General features: G+C 42.2%; 1 protein-coding gene across 2 annotated transcripts in view; it reads left to right on the top strand.

Annotated features, from left to right (window-relative positions):
• snx17 (sorting nexin 17) overlaps positions 1–17370 on the top strand; it is a 235604-nt gene that overhangs the window by 214279 nt on the left and 3955 nt on the right. The window contains exons 13-14 of one of the 2 annotated variants that reach the window (XM_084314816.1): positions 10302–10376; positions 11775–11816. In XM_084314816.1, the coding sequence (XP_084170942.1) occupies positions 10302–10376; positions 11775–11816 (117 nt within the window). The remainder of the gene's footprint in view (positions 1–10301; positions 10377–11774; positions 11817–17370) is intronic. The other variant, XM_084314817.1, reaches the window with a different exon arrangement.

The following is a 17370-nucleotide window of genomic DNA, read 5'->3' as shown; positions in this document are numbered from 1 at the left end:
GACTCAGCAGCAGCCATCACCCCAGTCATCACACACATAATAAACCTCTCCATAAAACAGGGACACGTCCCCAAGGACTTCAAAATTGCGAGAGTAACACCCCTGCACAAAAAGGGCAGCAAATTAGACCCGGGTAACTACCGCCCTGTTTCTATCCTTACATCCATCTCGAAAGTCATAGAAAAAATAGTATACGAACAGATCGAAAAATACCTCGCGGAAAAAAATCTAATCTACGAATTCCAATCTGGCTTCAGAACATCCCACTCCACTGACACATGCCTTCTCTACTTGAACGACCACATCAAACAAGAGGTGGACGCGGGCAAATACTGCGGCATGGTCATGCTGGACCTACAAAAGGCCTTCGACACTGTCAATCACACCATTCTGATTGACAAGCTAAAAGCAATTGGTTTTGATAGTTTATCAGTGAGCTGGATACAATCCTACCTGGAGGGGAGGGAACAGATGGTGGAAGTAAACGGTACCCTATCCCCCCCCCTCACAGTGAGCTGTGGTGTTCCACAAGGAAGCATACTAGGACCGCTACTATTCCTAATTTATGCAAATGACATGTCGTCAGCTTGTGACTGCAACTTGTTCCTGTTTGCGGACGACTCAGCCCTGCTGGTCTCTGACAAGAACAAGTTACAGGTTGAAAAAGCCCTCAGCTCTGAACTAGGCAAAATCTGCATATGGCTCGCCGACAACAAACTATCATTACACATGGGCAAAACAGAGTCCATTCTCTTCGGTTCAAATAACAAACTCAGCAAGACTGACGGCTTCTCGGTTACAGTGGGTGACAATATTGTCACAAGGAAAGATGAAATTACCTACCTGGGTTCCATCCTAGAGGCTAATCTTTCCTGTGACAAAATGGCATCCAATGTAATAAAAAAAGTCAACCAACGAACGCGATTCTTGTACCGGATCTCCTCTCTGGTAAACAAGAATACCCTGAAGACTCTAGCAGGAGCACTCATTCAAGGGTACTACGACTATGCTTGCACCTCATGGTACCAAAGCACCTCAAAGGCACTAAAAAACAAATTACAAACATCTCAAAACAAGCTAGTCAGACTACTACTTGACCTGACTCCTAGAACCCACCTCACCCCTGCCCACTTTGACAACCTAGGATGGCTTAGAGTAGACGACAGAGTACAGCAACTTGCAATGGGCCTGGTCTACAAGATACACTACGCGACCAAGGTACCCATGTACATGTCAAAATACTTCCCAAAGGTCAGTGAATACCACGATCACAACACCAGAGGGAGCTCCACAAATCATGTAAAACCCAGATTCGGCTCAAACAAGGGACTAAACACGTTTCGCAATTATGCCACATCAATGTGGAACGCCCTGCCTAAAGCTGTAAAGGAATGTGAATCACTACCCACCTTCAAAAACACTCTCAAAAAACACCTACGTGAGACTGCAATTCGAAACTGGCCCCTACAAATGTCCTAACCTAGTTGTACAGTAAATGACCAAGTAAGGCTTTGTCAACATTCCAATGTACAGTGTAAAATGTGTATGTGTCCCCTACCCAACCCCCCCCCCCCCCCCCCCCCTCCAATGTACAGCCCTCACCCAACCCACCCAACCCCACCCCACCAACCTCCGCCAATGTACAGTTTCTACGCCAAATGTATATACACTCCTTTTCTGGACACTTTTGTATCACAAACAGTACTGTATTTGCAAATCTGACATGTCATAAATGTATAGATGTAGCAGTACTGTCTATCTGTATGTCATGTATGTCATATATGTTATGATGAATTGAAAATGGGGGACCCTGGTGGAAACAAGACGAAAGTCTTTCTCTGGTCTGCATCCCCTTAACAATTGTATGTATTGAGATGTACTGTACTGTACCCATTCTGCAATCTGTTAATAAACGTTTCAATCAATCAATCAAACCAAGTACCACTAGTGGTACGCGTACCACAGTTTGAGAACCACTGGCCTAATCTATGTTTTAAATTATGGCTATGTGTCTAATCTGCCCATCGCATTATCAAATACTATTTTCCAGTCAGTGCTGTGAAGGCAGATTGTTTTTTTATCGCGTCATTTCCGTTTCAGAGCAGTTAGAAAAGCCCCCGTTTTGATATAAAAAACAGCTCATTCTGGAGCATTCTATGAAAATCGTCTTTTAGTGGAATATTCCACAACGTTGATATTCGTCTGCCTTTTTATGAATCGTTTTCAAATAAACGCTAGATGATCAATATTATACGTGCACGCAAGCACATTACGGCCGCGCACTGATAATCGCTCCGTTGATTTCCTCACGGACTTTTACAGTGAAACCGAAAGAGGACATTTCACAAAACAGCTTATAACTTCATCAAACTTACTCTGATTATCCTAACACTGATAACATAGAGTCCTTACCTGACATCAGATGGTATCCAACTGGTATATTCCAATTCCTGATCACCATTCGAAAAAATCGATAAGTGTATGGATCCAACGCGATACTGTAGAACTCCATGATCAACGGGGATCTGAGGTTCCAGAATTAACTGTGGTAACCCCGGCTGGATCAGTGAACTGGAAAATGTGGAGTACCGGATTTTTTTCCCCATTTCATTTTCATTGAGTCCATTCCAAAATCACTTATGTCATCTGGGAGACGACAGGGGGCGCTTTTTTCCACAGTGATCGTCGGCGCCCCTCGGCTATACTCGGGTAGGCTCGGGTGATGCAATAATTTTTCAGATCGCAAAAAAAAAATAATCAGAGAAATCTCGTGAGTGGCACGCAACCACCTATAAAAAAACCGAGAAATCTCGTGAGTGGCACTGAAAGAGTTAAAGAAACTTGAAATATTTTGCACTGTTGTCGCATTTATCTTGTTGAAATCCTCCCACAGGTTATTTTTACTACCACATATTTAATTGAGACCCTTTATTTGTTTATTATTTCAATTTAGCTGGAAATACATCATTCAGTAACATTTGCAGAGCCTTATAACAAAAACATTATTACGGTCACCATTGTGACCAGTGGGATTAATCAACACATTTTATTATTTATTTTTCTATTTCATTGAACATTGCACATGTTAATAGCCATTTTCTTTACTCAAAATGTGAGTATTACCAAGTCAACTTGTGTTCTTAAAACAATGACAATAAACATAGTTTTATTAGGTTGAAATAATGTGGTTGTGTACTTATTTTTCTGTTAACTTATTATGGATTGAAAACTGAAAACCTTAATGCACAGTAACTGACCTCAATATTTTTTAGTTCTGGTAACTTATTATTATTATTTTTTAGTCTTGCGATCAATCAAAACTTATTAACACGATATACCTCACATTCACCCTCCATTCACATCCTGGTGTTCTCCTGGTGTTCTCCATTAGGCCTGTAGGTGGAGCTATGACAGCACACGTACAGTACACACACCGATGGTGTGTGATGTGTCCAAAAATGAATGGGCAAATGTGAGTGAAATGGTCGCACTGTATGCAGCTGTTTGTCTGCATTGCATTCCCCCCCCCCCCCCAACTCAGATTTAGGGTTGATACAACCATCATAATAATATTGTTAATAATAACAATAACAATAATGATGTAATAATGTAAAAATTATCATTAAAAATACCTGATTATGAGAAAAAAAATTTACGATGCATGGAATATTGTTGAGGCACACTAGTTACAACTATATTTCAAACAAGCACTCCATGTCAAAAAGGTTGCTGACCCCTGTTCTATGGCTTGTCACTATGACTGTCTATTCTTCTGATAACAGGTGTTTAAAGGCCAACCTTCACGTTGTATTTTTGTTCAATAAACAATGTGGACTAGGCCAACGGTGACTTTCATGAAGAAGGGAAAAAAAAGTATTGAAATTGACCCAGTTTTAGCGTTTTTATCAAACATTTTGTCTGCCCAACACAATCACCACGCACGTGGATATTTTAATCAATGGTTCATAACGTGCGTGTGTAATCGAAATGATCTCGTCACAACAGGTGCAGGGCACCAGGGGGCTCACCAGGGGGCGCTGAGAGTCACACACAGCTAGTGGCAGGCATTGCAGGTAGAGAGCCTTGCTACCATAGATATATGCTTGCTACTACTAGCCGAATGAAAATGTATCCGTTTCACCTAACACTATTGCTCCGTGATTATAGCCATCCATCTCTAAAGCTAACCACTATTTGTAAAAGCCACAACCACGTTACCATATTTGTAATAATGTAAATCATTGTGTCGTTGTACATATTGTGTTTATAACGTTAGTAGCTAACATAGCTTAGCTTGGTAGCTATTGTGCTAACAACATATCCCGACATCCGGCTCGCTGGCCGGCATGAACGGCCGACCCAAAATGGTTCTCTCCTCTCTGTACACCCCGTCCCCACGGGTACCCTGCCGGGGGGCCCATGGACGCAACAACGGCGGCAGCCGTAGGGTGCTCGAGCCCTTAAAGGCTAGTGGTACACGATAGCTATGAGCTAACTAACGCTACAGGCTCAAACACCCTACGGCCGCTGCTGTTGTCGCGTCCACAAGCTCCTCCACAGGACACCCGCGAGGACGGGGGCACACAAAGAGGCAGTAGCGGCTGGTACTATCGCAGCCTTGTGGGTCGCAGCCGGGGGTTCACGTTAGGTCGCGTTGAAAATGTAATGCTCTGAGATGCTCTGGAGCAATCTCTCTCTCTGTCTCTCGGATCAATCCAATAAAATAATTAACACATGTATGTTGTCATTTTAAACAACTCACCATTCATTCATTATGCATCAGCAGCAGCTAAATTAATGTTATAGTTCACAACACAGCAGCGCGTTTTGAATCGCTAGCCTATTATCGTCTCGTCTCAGCAAGCACAGTCAATAATTTCCGTAGCCGCATTTCTCGGAGACGGCTGTGTAGCGAGAGAGAGAGAGAGCGAGAGAGAGAGAGAGAGAGGGAGAGACTCACTGTTTAGTCGAAACGTCCAGGGCAGGAGGGCTTGATAAAGTGTATAATCCACTGTTGATGTATTCCAGACCACTGTCCACTGTCCAGACTGCATCCGCCATATAGCTTGTTAGCCAAGTGTTAGCTGTTAGCAGTTAGCACCACACAACACAAGTACTTCATTTCTTTGTCCATTTCCGCGTCGAACAGACTGCAAACTACCTGGCGTTCTATCGCCATGCTCTAAGACAAACTCTAACCTTAACCAACTTTGAAAGAGTGCCTAAGCTTAACCGTCGAAAGAACTTGCAGTCACGCTCTAAGACAAATAGCTGCATCTCACAAGTCACAACAACACAACTATCTCTACCACCAAGCTAGAATTGGAACATAGAAAGTGGATTCGGCCAATCAGAGATCGTCTCCGCGAAATACTGCTACGGAAAAAAGAACTGACGTCGGCCAATCAGAGAGCGTCTCCGCGAAATGCGGCTACGGAAATTCTTGACGCTGCTGCCTAGACCGCTTCAAATCGCGCCCGGATTCCAACATAATAGTCATATTTCAACGCACAACGCGTTACGCACTGATTGGCTGCGACGGATACAGCGATCAAACAGTGACGCGCACTCAGAGCGATATTGCGTCTAGCCCGGGCCGAGAAATACAAAAAAATAAAAAAAAGTTAGTCACTTCCTGTTCAGGAAAACAAATATTTTTTATTATATATATTAACGTTATATTGTGCATTGGAAACACAAACATACTTAAAATGAGTAAATATTATTCATTTTAAACATGTTTATATTATTTATAGGGCTATAAAACAAAAAACAAAAACGTTTTTTTTTCTTCTTCTCTGATTTAACAAGGGGGGTAGGCGCCCTAGCGCCCCCGGTGGCGAGCCGCCACTGCAAAGAGGAGAGAACCACCCGCAGGGACGGCGGAGCTATAGGCTAACGTCAGTGTAGTGGTCCCGACTGTAGCAGGGACGGCGGAGCTATAGGCTAACTGTGATGCACCGAGTGGGCCACCATTGATCTACATGCCCCGATCTCAAATGGTTCACGACAGTAGACATAATGCTAACGTTAGCCAGCGCCATATATCGAGTAGTACTATGACCCGGACGGGCAAGGCATACGTTTCCTGAAGTGACGTCACGGTCGTGCTAGCGTCTTATAAGCTTTTAGATTCGGCTCATTAATATGCACCTGTAGTGACGTCGGCGTTTGATAAGCTTTTTTGATTCGCGCGTGCATGTTATTCGTGTGTGGACCTTTTTAACTCTTTCAGAGTGGCATTTCCGGTGTCAAATGGAAAAAAAATAAATTATGAAATTATATACCAATGATGTAAACTACCCATAATTGATCAGTAGGGTTTAACCTGGATGTTGGGCTTTAATCAAAGATCCCCGCTTTCTAGTCTTGCACAAGGACCAATCAGCATGGGTATGGGCGGGTTAATTTTCCATTGATGGGGATTTGATTGGCTGTTTACCTGCGGTCGCAGGATTAATAACGTTAACGTTAGTTTGGCCAGATAAACAATTCAAATATACTAATTAAAATGGTTGGACCTGCAAGATTTGGGCTTTGTACTTTGTAGGTCTGCATTTTAAATGTAATGAGTAAAAAGTATGTTTTATTTTTCTCTGAAATGTAATGAGTAAAAGTACAAAGTATACAAACCTACCGTAATAATACTTGAGTAAAGTACAAATCCCCCAAAACAGTACTTAAGGGGCCTTTCTCACTCACCCATTCGGTTCCATTCCATTCCGTTCTAGTCCGTTCCGAGATCTGATGCGAACTCCCCCCTCCCTCTCCCCCCTCTAGTTTGTGTACACACTTCAGTCTTGGTTCGCTCCGGGTTCTGTTTACGGTTTGCGTTTTGAGCGTTTACGCTTGCCGTAGGCGATGATGTCACGTTCGAAAATGTAAACAGGAAGTGTGTTAACACGACGGCGGAGACTGGATGCTGATATAAAATGAACAAATAACCAATAAATATGAAGTTATATTTGAACCTCTGTTGTCAAGCCTTGTCAATATAACCCACCCCATTTTATCACGAATGGATGGTGTTGTAGAGTTAGCTTTTGAGCGTTTCCCAGGGCTAACGCTAAGCTAACGGCTAACGCTAGTTAGCTTAGCCTAGTCTAGTATAGCCTGTAGCACTTATTTTTCAGCAAAGAACGTGCAATAAACAAAACAGATACATTCACTGTGTGTTCTGCCTCTCATTTGTTGATGAAACAAAACTAACATCAACACAATTGAACACCAAAAGCTGAGTTTAGTCTCGTCGGCGCTGATTTTGTTAGCTTACATGCTAACGTGAATGGAATATGCCAGTATAACAGTATAGCATTGTGGCAAACGCTAAGCTAGCGGCTAACGCTAGTTAGCTTAGCCTGTTCAGCACATTATCCCATCGCTCGTGGCAATTATATTGCATGTCATTGATCTACTGGTCGACCACGGCCGACTGGTTGGGCACCACTGGTCTAATAGAAATAAATGCATTGAACAAGAAACCAATGTATAGACATAGCATGGCAAACAAAATTGCCAGGCCTAATGCGAGCCAGGGAAGTGCTGTTTGTAACGTGGCTTCATGTTTTCATCCACTGAGCTGTGAGGCTCCACATGCTTGTTTGGTTGCGGTCTGAACTCTCAAATTGCCCATAAATATAGTTTTTGTGGGTATTGTCCAGTTGTTGCTGTGGTTTTATCTGCCCAAAATTCAAGCAACCATGAAAAGCATTACAGTAACGACGTTGTGTGTGTCACGCCCCCCGCACCCGAGACCACCTATTTCAACCGTCCCAGGTTCAGCGGGGGGTATTCCGAATCAGCGCCGCTTCGCTCCCAAAAGGGGTGTGTCCGTCTGAGTGAGAACACCCCCCCCCCCGTCTCCGGGGGCGCTGATTCGACCCCGATTGGTGAGTGAGAAAGGCCCCTAAGTATTGTAACGAAGTACAATTACTCAAGTACTTTACACCCCTGCGCGTGGGTCTTGGATTTCACTATCGGGGGACATTTTCCAGAACCGCGTTTTTAGCCTGATATCGGCCTGATATCCAATAACCGGTATCAATATCGATATATCCCTAAAAACTATACTTTTTTAGAATGTTGGCTTATCTCTTTGTCAGGCAACCAGCCCGACGAACATCCCAGGGAGCAGTTCTGAGAAACACTGACCTGGAAGATCCATGCTTGTGGACGTGTCCATGTAGGAAGTGCTCATAGGGTTGACTGATCTCTAGTGTTAGATGGTGGTTTGAGTGCTGTGCTGGAGGCAGACAGACAGACACAAGAGCCTCTAAAAATAAATAGATAAATACACTAAAACCTCTCAAATATTCTCTTTCCAAACTTAACCACCAGGCGTTTTGATGTCCATTAGTCTTATGGGCCAGGGAGTCCAAATAGTGTCTAATTCTAAAAGAGGTCTTAACACATTGACGGCCACAGGGATTAGACGGGCCCCACTCTAAGGCCAGCTTCTCATAACAAGGTTTAACTGGGCGTGAGGTTGTTTGTAGAGCTAAATCTATATTTCTAATTATTGCTATGTGTCCATTCTCATTGTCAATTGACACTATAAACCGTCCCTTCAATATGCCACAAAGAAATAATTTTTTCATCAATACGTTCCCATTTTATAGCGTCCTGAATATGAACGTTATATCGGAATGGTCTGGTATAATTCCTGCAAAGCTAGTTATAGGGCGCTAAGCTAATAACGTTAAATCGATTGGCGTTTCGGCCCTACACAAGCTAGAGATAAAAATAAAAATGCATATGATCGATATCATGTTCCACCATGAATGCATGAAAGGGGGGGGGGGGGGCGGGGGAAGTTGTTTCTGATTATTGATGACCAATAACTGCATTCGTTATTGTTGCATCATACGCTGATGAGAGGGTTGGATATGAGACCAAGGCCCGATCGGGCTGTACTTTACGTCAAATAGCTCTTACCTGTGGCCGGTTGGATCCCAAAAAGGATTTCCCAGTTATTTATCGCCATCTGGTAGATCGATATGTCCATTGGCTGATGCTATATATTCCTTTACTGCATACTGAATTCGGCGTCGCAAACAGTATTCCATGTGATCTGATGAAGGCATAGCTTCAGGCTAACAGAAAAAGTAGGCCAGAATGAAAAATAAATAACATCTGAAAACAAGGAGTACTCCATTCTCGAGACAGCGCCACTACCAGGATCTGGCCGGTAATGCACTTTTCCGAATCCCAAGAGTAGGGTATATCTGCAGTGCCGCTCCGTGACATTGAGTAGGATATTAAAATGCAATAAAAACAAAAACGAGTTTACCACGTATATATACGTGGTTGGCCCTTTAAGCATGGCGCCCAAACACGGATATATACGTGGTTGGCCATGAATGTGTTAAGACTAGGGATGTCCGATATTATCGGCCGACCGATATTATCGGCCGATATCGGCAGTAAAATGTGATATCGGAAAATATCGGTATCGAATTTATTTTTTTTTACATTTATTGAACCTTTATTTACCCAGGCAAGCAAGTAAGAACCAATTCTTATTTTATTTATTGTCAAAAGTATGCATGTTGGTTTAATTCAACAACAAGAGATATGTAATGTTAATTTTTACTTTTTTAATTATCATATTTTGCACAGATAATGCTTACATTTAGAAAGCCTTTTGAATGCATCCAGTGAAATGATTAATTACCTGAAATTATTCAGTTTTTTTGGGGGGAAACCCTGCATATATCGGTATCGGTTGATATCGGTATCGGTATCGAAATTAAGAGTTGGACAATATCGGAATATCGGTATCGGTAAAAAAGCCAATATCGAGCATCCCTAGTTAAGACTAATGATGTTGTTGTTTTAACGTATTGCATTTTTCATTTTACAAATAATTAGTGCTAAATATTACAAAAACATAAAGGGTACTAACATTACATACACTTTCACATTAATAATACACATTAGTAATAGTACAAAGCTGCTTTTCATTTTGGGTTGAATGAAAGGCCAGTTGATGTCAGGTTTGAACCTGGACACTGGTAGAGGCCCGACAGGCCAGGTTCCAACACTGAATCTGGTTTGAACCTGGACACTGGTAGAGGCCCGACAGGCCAGGTTCCAACACTGAATCTGGTTTGAACCTGGACACTGGTAGAGGCCCGACAGGCCAGGTTCCAACACTGAATCTGGTTTGAACCTGGACACTGGTAGAGGCCCGACAGGCCAGGTTCCAACACTGAATCTGGTTTGAACCTGGACACTGGTAGAGGCCCGACAGGCCAGGTTCCAACACTGAATCTTGACTCCTGCTCCTGTGTCTCCTCCAGATGCTGAGGAAACGTCACAGTGGCTCCATCCACCGGTCAGACAGTCAGCAAGCTGTGAAATCTCCCCCTCTACTGGTGAGGATTGGAATAGCAAGTTCTATGCTCTGGTTGTTTTGGATGTAGATTTTGGTGAAGATGTTTTGGATGTAGTTATACAACGGCATGCAAATTTCTCGATTCTGATTGGCTGAAACAGTCCATTTACACGTATGTATTGCGATCAGTCCACGCTTGCTGGCCCAGGACCCGCCCACAACCGAATCACATCACATCAATCCGCCGGATCACAAGAAGGTGGACAATAATCTTTACAAATGGATATGTTGATAGCGACTAAACGACTAAATATCAAGCGATTCTGTCACAGCGAATGTCTTAGTCGTTTAAACAATGTTGGATGATGTAATTGATGGATGGACGGATTGATTGATTGATTAATTTAAAAAATAAAATCAATTTATTTTTCCTTTCGACTGTCAGCGCTCGCTCTAGTCTCCACCCACCGCCACACCCCCCCCCCCCCCCCCCCACACACACACACACACACACACACACGCACACGCACACGCACACACACGCACACACACACACACACTCTGCCTGCAACGCGGGGGATAGTCGGACTGAGAGAGAGCTGGGTGCTGCGCTGTTCTAAGTGAGCATGGCCTATTGAGTTGATTGATTGATTGATTGATTGCTAATTTTATTACTGTACGCTTGGTTTCCAACTGGTTAAGTTTAGGCCCTCTACAGTAGGTTTAAAAAAATAAATAAAAGAATAGGGCGAAGAAAACGTTTTTTTCCTATAGGGCAAAGAAAACTTTTTAATTTGTTTTACCTACTTTCTATAGAAGCATCTAAGAATGAAGTTCTATGGAAAGTAGGTCTGCATTCCCTTAACAATTGTGTGTATTGAGCCGTACTGTATTGTACCCATTCTGCATCTGGTAATAAAATTTTCAATCAATCATTCCAATAATACACAGTTGGATGTGTTAGTTGGTTGGATGCACTTCAAGCTGCTTCCACATGAGGCAACTTCTCTCAATCATTCCAATAATACACAGTTGGATGTGTTAGTTGGTTGGATGCACTTCCGATCTGCTTCCACATGGAGGCAAATTGTCTTTTTTGTAGTTGTGGGAACTACTTTTTCTGGCGGATGGTTTTTTCAATAAATCTTCGATTAATGTGTGTTTATTGTATAGAAATAAGGTTGGATGAATGTGGCAGTTGTATAAAAGCTTTACACCACTTGCAGTCGTGATTTGTGAACAATAAACCATGCCTAGGGGGGTCTAACGACCACCCCTAGGCATGGTTTATTGTTCACAAACCACTCCTGCGCGTGATGTAATGCTTAAATATTATCTGGTGAAGTTGTTTTGGATGTAGATATTATCTGGTAAATATGTTTTGTATGTAGATGTTATCGGGTAAAGATGTTTCGTTTTGTTTTGTTTTGACCTGTAGGACTCACCTGACCCCAGTCGTCAACACATTGTCAAACTCTCTGTGAGTATCTTTTTCCAGTGGAACTTTCTTAGGTAGATTTTATTGTAGATTGTTTGTAATGGAAGCTGCAGAGAGATGCCTGTACAGTATGTTAAGACATGTGCTGCCGTGGTGTAGAACAGTTAGGAATATAGGAATGACAACATTCTATGGTTTATCACGATTTGTGTAAATTTTTTACAATACAATTCTAGTCTTAATTAATGTGTATACAGACCCTTTTCATATGTAGGTTCTTCTGGAATGCTTTCTTGGAGTTTCATCTTAGAATTGTGCAGGGTATTACAAAGTATTAAATTCATAATTCTCAATTTAAGGCATTAAAAGGTATTCAAAAGTACATTTAATTTGCACAGGTATTACATTTTGGGGGGGGGGGGGCAGCCCGGCTGTCGGGAGATGAAATAATATTAAATATATGAAATGTTTTTGTATTAAAGTCGTTGTTTTTTGTGGGGCTACCGGGAGCTTGGTGTGTCTGGCGAGAGCTTGTATGGAAGATGCAACTATTTGAATTGGCAAGTGCAGCCGCCAGTTTTAGATTCGATTCGATTATAATTTATTATCATCATACAGCACAAGTAAAATACGAAAATAAATTTGGCATCCAACCAGAGTGCAAATGTAACAGTAAAGTGCAACAGCAATATACAATGTACAGGTGATTAAACTGGGTACAAAATATACAAATGAGTACTACTGAGTGTAGTGCTAATCAGATGTATGTACAGAGTTGTAGTATAATAATTATGTACAGTGATACAAGTATAAAGATGGTATGGTAGTAGTCATACTGGCCAGCAGCGTAACTAGTAAGAGAAGTGCTGCGCGTGCCACACAGCGTGCCACACAGCGTGCCACACAGCGTGCCACACAGCGTGCCACACAGGCAGGACTTTACTGTTTGCTGTAGTGTAGACAATAGGTGTAGTGGTGACGTCATTGCCGTTTTTCGTGTTCCACCCTCTGTCCAACGCAATGTATTTCCCCATGGCCCATTTCTAAATTGTCCCGTTTAAAACAAATAAAGCATTAACATTTGCATGGTGTACCTTTCTGTTCGTATTCATCCACAATCTATAGAACAACATGAAAATATTCGCAATTAATCGTAAAAGAAAATCGCCAAATTTTATCTCAACCAAAAATGCGTAAACAATAATGTTAGTGATAGAAGGGAACTCGTTTTGTGCAAAAATGGAAAGCTTTTCAATATTCATGCGGCAGAATTGTTACAATAGCCATTTTCCCAATGATAAATCCCTATACGGTTGGACCTCGCGGGCGGTCCAAAGCGACGTCAGACTACACCTCCATAGGCTATAGGTATGAGTAACGTTACCACACATAGTCCACGCCACACAGGTCTGCATGCATGATGAAGATATCACATATCACTATCTATTACAGCGAATTAGTGAGCAATCATGAATCATACATCAAATTAGCCAAATTGTATGCATTATACACGATGATGACTATACCGATTTTTTTTAAATAGCATTTATTGTCAGTATTTTAGAGACTCCTCAAAATTTCATAAATCATGTTTTCAGGGGAGCTGGGCTAAATGGTTACACTGGACTAAAACAGCAACGTTTTGTTGCTGAATGATTACGTTTGCATGTCCAAGTTAAAAAGAAACGCAGTTTTGGCAGGAAAACGTGTTTCCCTAGCGGGAACGCTGAAAAGGTGTTTTCGTTTTGGAAACTCGCAGACAATGGTGCCATGTAATCTGCGCAAGCCGGATACGGAGCCGTTCTGCCCAATGCCCATGCGCAGTAGAGACCCGCACAGTTATTTCCAGTGTTTACAGCAGAGCTGTACCAAGTAGCTGCGGCTACCAACGTGTTGTCAAGTTATTGTTATAAGGAGCCCAGTCCAAGCTACAACAGTCTGCATTCCCTTAACAATTGTTTATATTGAGCCGTATTGTATTGTACCTAGGGCTGGGCGATATAACGATAACGATAAATATCGCGATATATTTTAATAATCGATATCGGGGGGGAAAAAAATCAAAAAAAAAAGATATCGATACCGAACCAGAGACAGTGGACAGACTTGTCTTTCTTGCCTGCAACTTAAAGTAATGGCTTTGCTTGACCAAATTGAGATTTATTTTTCTTTTTGTTTGCTTTATAATTTAACCCTTTCTCTGCCACGCTTATATCCATCCTTGTAGCCAGTCTGCCAGCTCTATTTGTCTATGGAGATGTTCACCTACTTTGCAGGGCTATAACTTTTTAAATTGTATTGCTAAATTGACATTACTATGGCCCATTCAACATCGATTAGCTATCATTCAGGGTGTAGGAACGTTTAACTTTTTCATTCACACATTCATACAAAAATACGGTCTAGAGTATAAATATGTTTTTATCGTTTTCTGCAGTATTTCATAGAACGTGAGTTATAGCCATTTATGCCTATATTAGATCATCAAATGCAGTTTGATAGCGATTGACGCCAGATTAAAAATTTCAATTGTACAAGGTCCTAAACGTCATGACTCATCATCTGCTGGTGACCGGAGGGGGGGGGGGGGGGGGGTCGTTTATAATGCAATGACCGACGTTAAATTAATCATGTAGTATGGGTGATATATTGATCATAGCAGTTTGTATGGATAATAATAATCAAAAACGCTGAAACTCACCGCAGCTTCCTCGTAGCGATGGGGGATGATACTGGAGCAAAAAGATCGCTATTATGGGATGTTGATCTATGCGATCCATTTCCAGGTTGTATAATACTATATACGTCCAAATAATGTTGTTTATCGAGTTATGGCAACGGATCGATTATCCAGTGTGTCCAGATGGAGTCCCGCGAGCGGCGGACGTAATAGGGGGGACACCAAGCACTTCCGGCCCCACTTCCGGTTTGGCAACTCGCCGATCGGCCACCAGGTGGCGGTATTGAAGCGCTGGAGAGTAGAGCGGAGTCCTACAGCACCAGTCAATGATCCGTGGGTGAAATATGAATACCGTGACAGAAATTTGAAATATTGATCTCAAAGACGTCATTGGCGATTAAAGGGTTAAAATACAGTTTGAAACCGTCTGTACACAGTAGGCTATGTGTGCTAGCAGAGCTAGACTCCAGTCACGAGTCACGGTGCACATGTGCGGTGGTTTGTCCACCAAAAAAGCGCCAAAAGATAGAAAAGAAACTAGCAGAGCCAGAACTGTTCAACTCCCCTGGAGCCACAGCCAGCAGAGAAGCCGGTTTACTTTAGCTTTTAAACCAGCTGCAGCCTGAGAACTGGAGTGTGAGGGGATGTAACACTAAAGATGGCGGCAATGACAAAGAATTGCTGCAAAATAAACATACATTATGTTGTTAAATTTTTTTTTACTTATAACAATTTCGATAATTATCGATATCGAATGATATGATAACATTATCATATCGTTATCGCGATAAGATTTTTTGCCATATCGCCCAGCCCTAATTGTACCCATTCTGCAATCTGTTAAATAAAGTTTACATCCATTCATTCTGCTAGCATTAACGTCACTACGCTGCTAGCCACAATGCTATACTGGCATATCCCAATCACGTTAGCACGTAAGCTAACAAAATCTGCTATATTTTTGTGAGACTAAACTCCGCTCTTGGTGGTCAATTGTGTTGATGTTAGTTTTGTTTCATCAACAAATGAGGCAGAACACAGTGAATGTATCCGTTTTTGTTTATTGCACTTTATTTCTTTATTTTTTTTTATAAATGTTTTTATTTTCCATTTCTCATACATACATCACAATACAATAACATTAACAATAATAATAATAATAATAATAGTAACAATAACAAGGGGCGGCTAAGTGGCGCAGTGGGCAAGGCGCTCGCCACTAGTGCAGGAGATGTTGGGTTCAGCTTGGCTGGTCGTTCATACTAACACAATTGGCAGTGTTAGGGGTGGGAAAGCTGGTGGGTGGGTCCTGGTCATTGTAAACAGCGACTCCTACAGTCGGAGCGCCTGCTCAGCGAGGAAAGGATCTAAGGGGGGTAGTGTGATCCTTCCACACGTTACACCCTCTCAGTGAGAGTCCGCGCTGCCAGGTGAAAAGAAGCGGTTGATTGGCTACACATGTGTCGGAGGAAGCACATGATAGCCTCCACTCTCCCAGACCGACTGTGGGGGGTAAGTGCGCAGCGACCAGGAAGGGGATTGGGAATTGGCATAACGACTAACATTGGGATGGGAGAAAAACGGAGAAAAAAGGAGGGGGAAAAATATAAAAATATAGTAACAATAACAACGACGACAACAATAATAACAATACAAGACAGGCAAACAAGAAAGTAAAATAATAAAAATTTAATTAAAAATAAATGTGGCTCTTATGTGTGTGCATTATCTATGTGTGCTATATATATGTGTGTTCTACCTACCCATGTGTGCGTGTGCCTTACCTATGTGCGTGTTTTATGTGTGAATGTTTAATATGCCCGTGTAATTTACGCTTGCATGTTGCATGTGTGTGAGTGATGTGTGTTGCACTTTATTTCTTGCTGAAAAATAAATGCTATGTAGCTAAATGGCTCATGCGAGGTATAAAGATGGTGGCTCTCTGAGATTTTGAGCAGGATGTGGTGTGACGCGTTCAACCTTTTCTGATTGGTTGAAAATGGCCTTCATGTTTGAACTACATCGCCACCTACTGCTTTGGCATTGTACTACATGTATATAGTAGACGTGACAAAACGACGTCTCACTTAACCCTTAGTTGCCTGCCAATACGCAGCGTTCTCAAAAGCAAAATGAAGCGAAAAATGAAATGGCCCTAGTGTAACTGAGCTCTGGCTCCCCCTGTGGTTTGCACCCTGCCTGTTGTAGTACTCTATACCTTTCATTGTGATCATTAGAATGTCAAAAGTGATAATCAACCATCCTACAACTGTACTACCTAGTAATACCTTGTCTCATAGGGACTGCTGCTCTATCGTTTCATTGAACTGTAATTAACACAACACAAGGATACAATGTCCCAGATGACATTGTCGGTGGCCATATTCAAACTAATTTACTCTCAATAACCGTGTGCCAAATGAATGTGTGCAAAACTGTTTGGATGTCTAACATTATGTGCAAAATGAATGGAATATGTGGCACCCAAAGCAACCGCTGTGGAGTAGGTTTCAGGGCGTTTGGTACTGAACTGAAGAGCGGTCCGTTACTTTACTGTCGTGTTTAAACGAGCTGGAGCTGCGGGCGTTGAGTATGAAGAGAAACGTCGTCTGAAAAGCCTGAACAGACTCTTTTAAAATGTCCCAGCGTGTCGGGGTGTGGGTCCGGGGGGGTCCTGGGCCTGGCGTGGGGGAGGAAATGTCTTTTGTGGTGTCTGTGATCAGTGGTGCAGTCGTAATATGACAGTAGGCCAAACGCCACGTGCACGCGCGCTCCCGCGCACGCGCATACATGTTCCCTCGGTTGCGCACAGAACAGATGATTATTATACATAACAATGTTTTAAATGTAATTGTAGTTACAATTTCTTTAATTGAATTAACTTAAACTAGAAAAGTAAATACAAACTAAATTAAC

The sequence above is a fragment of the Notolepis coatsorum genome (assembly GCF_963971535.1).
Source record: "Notolepis coatsorum genome assembly, chromosome: 5".
Classification (NCBI taxonomy): domain Eukaryota; kingdom Metazoa; phylum Chordata; class Actinopteri; order Aulopiformes; family Paralepididae; genus Notolepis; species Notolepis coatsorum.
Note: the sequence above shows the minus strand (reverse complement) of the source record. Positions and strands in the feature narration are given on the sequence as shown.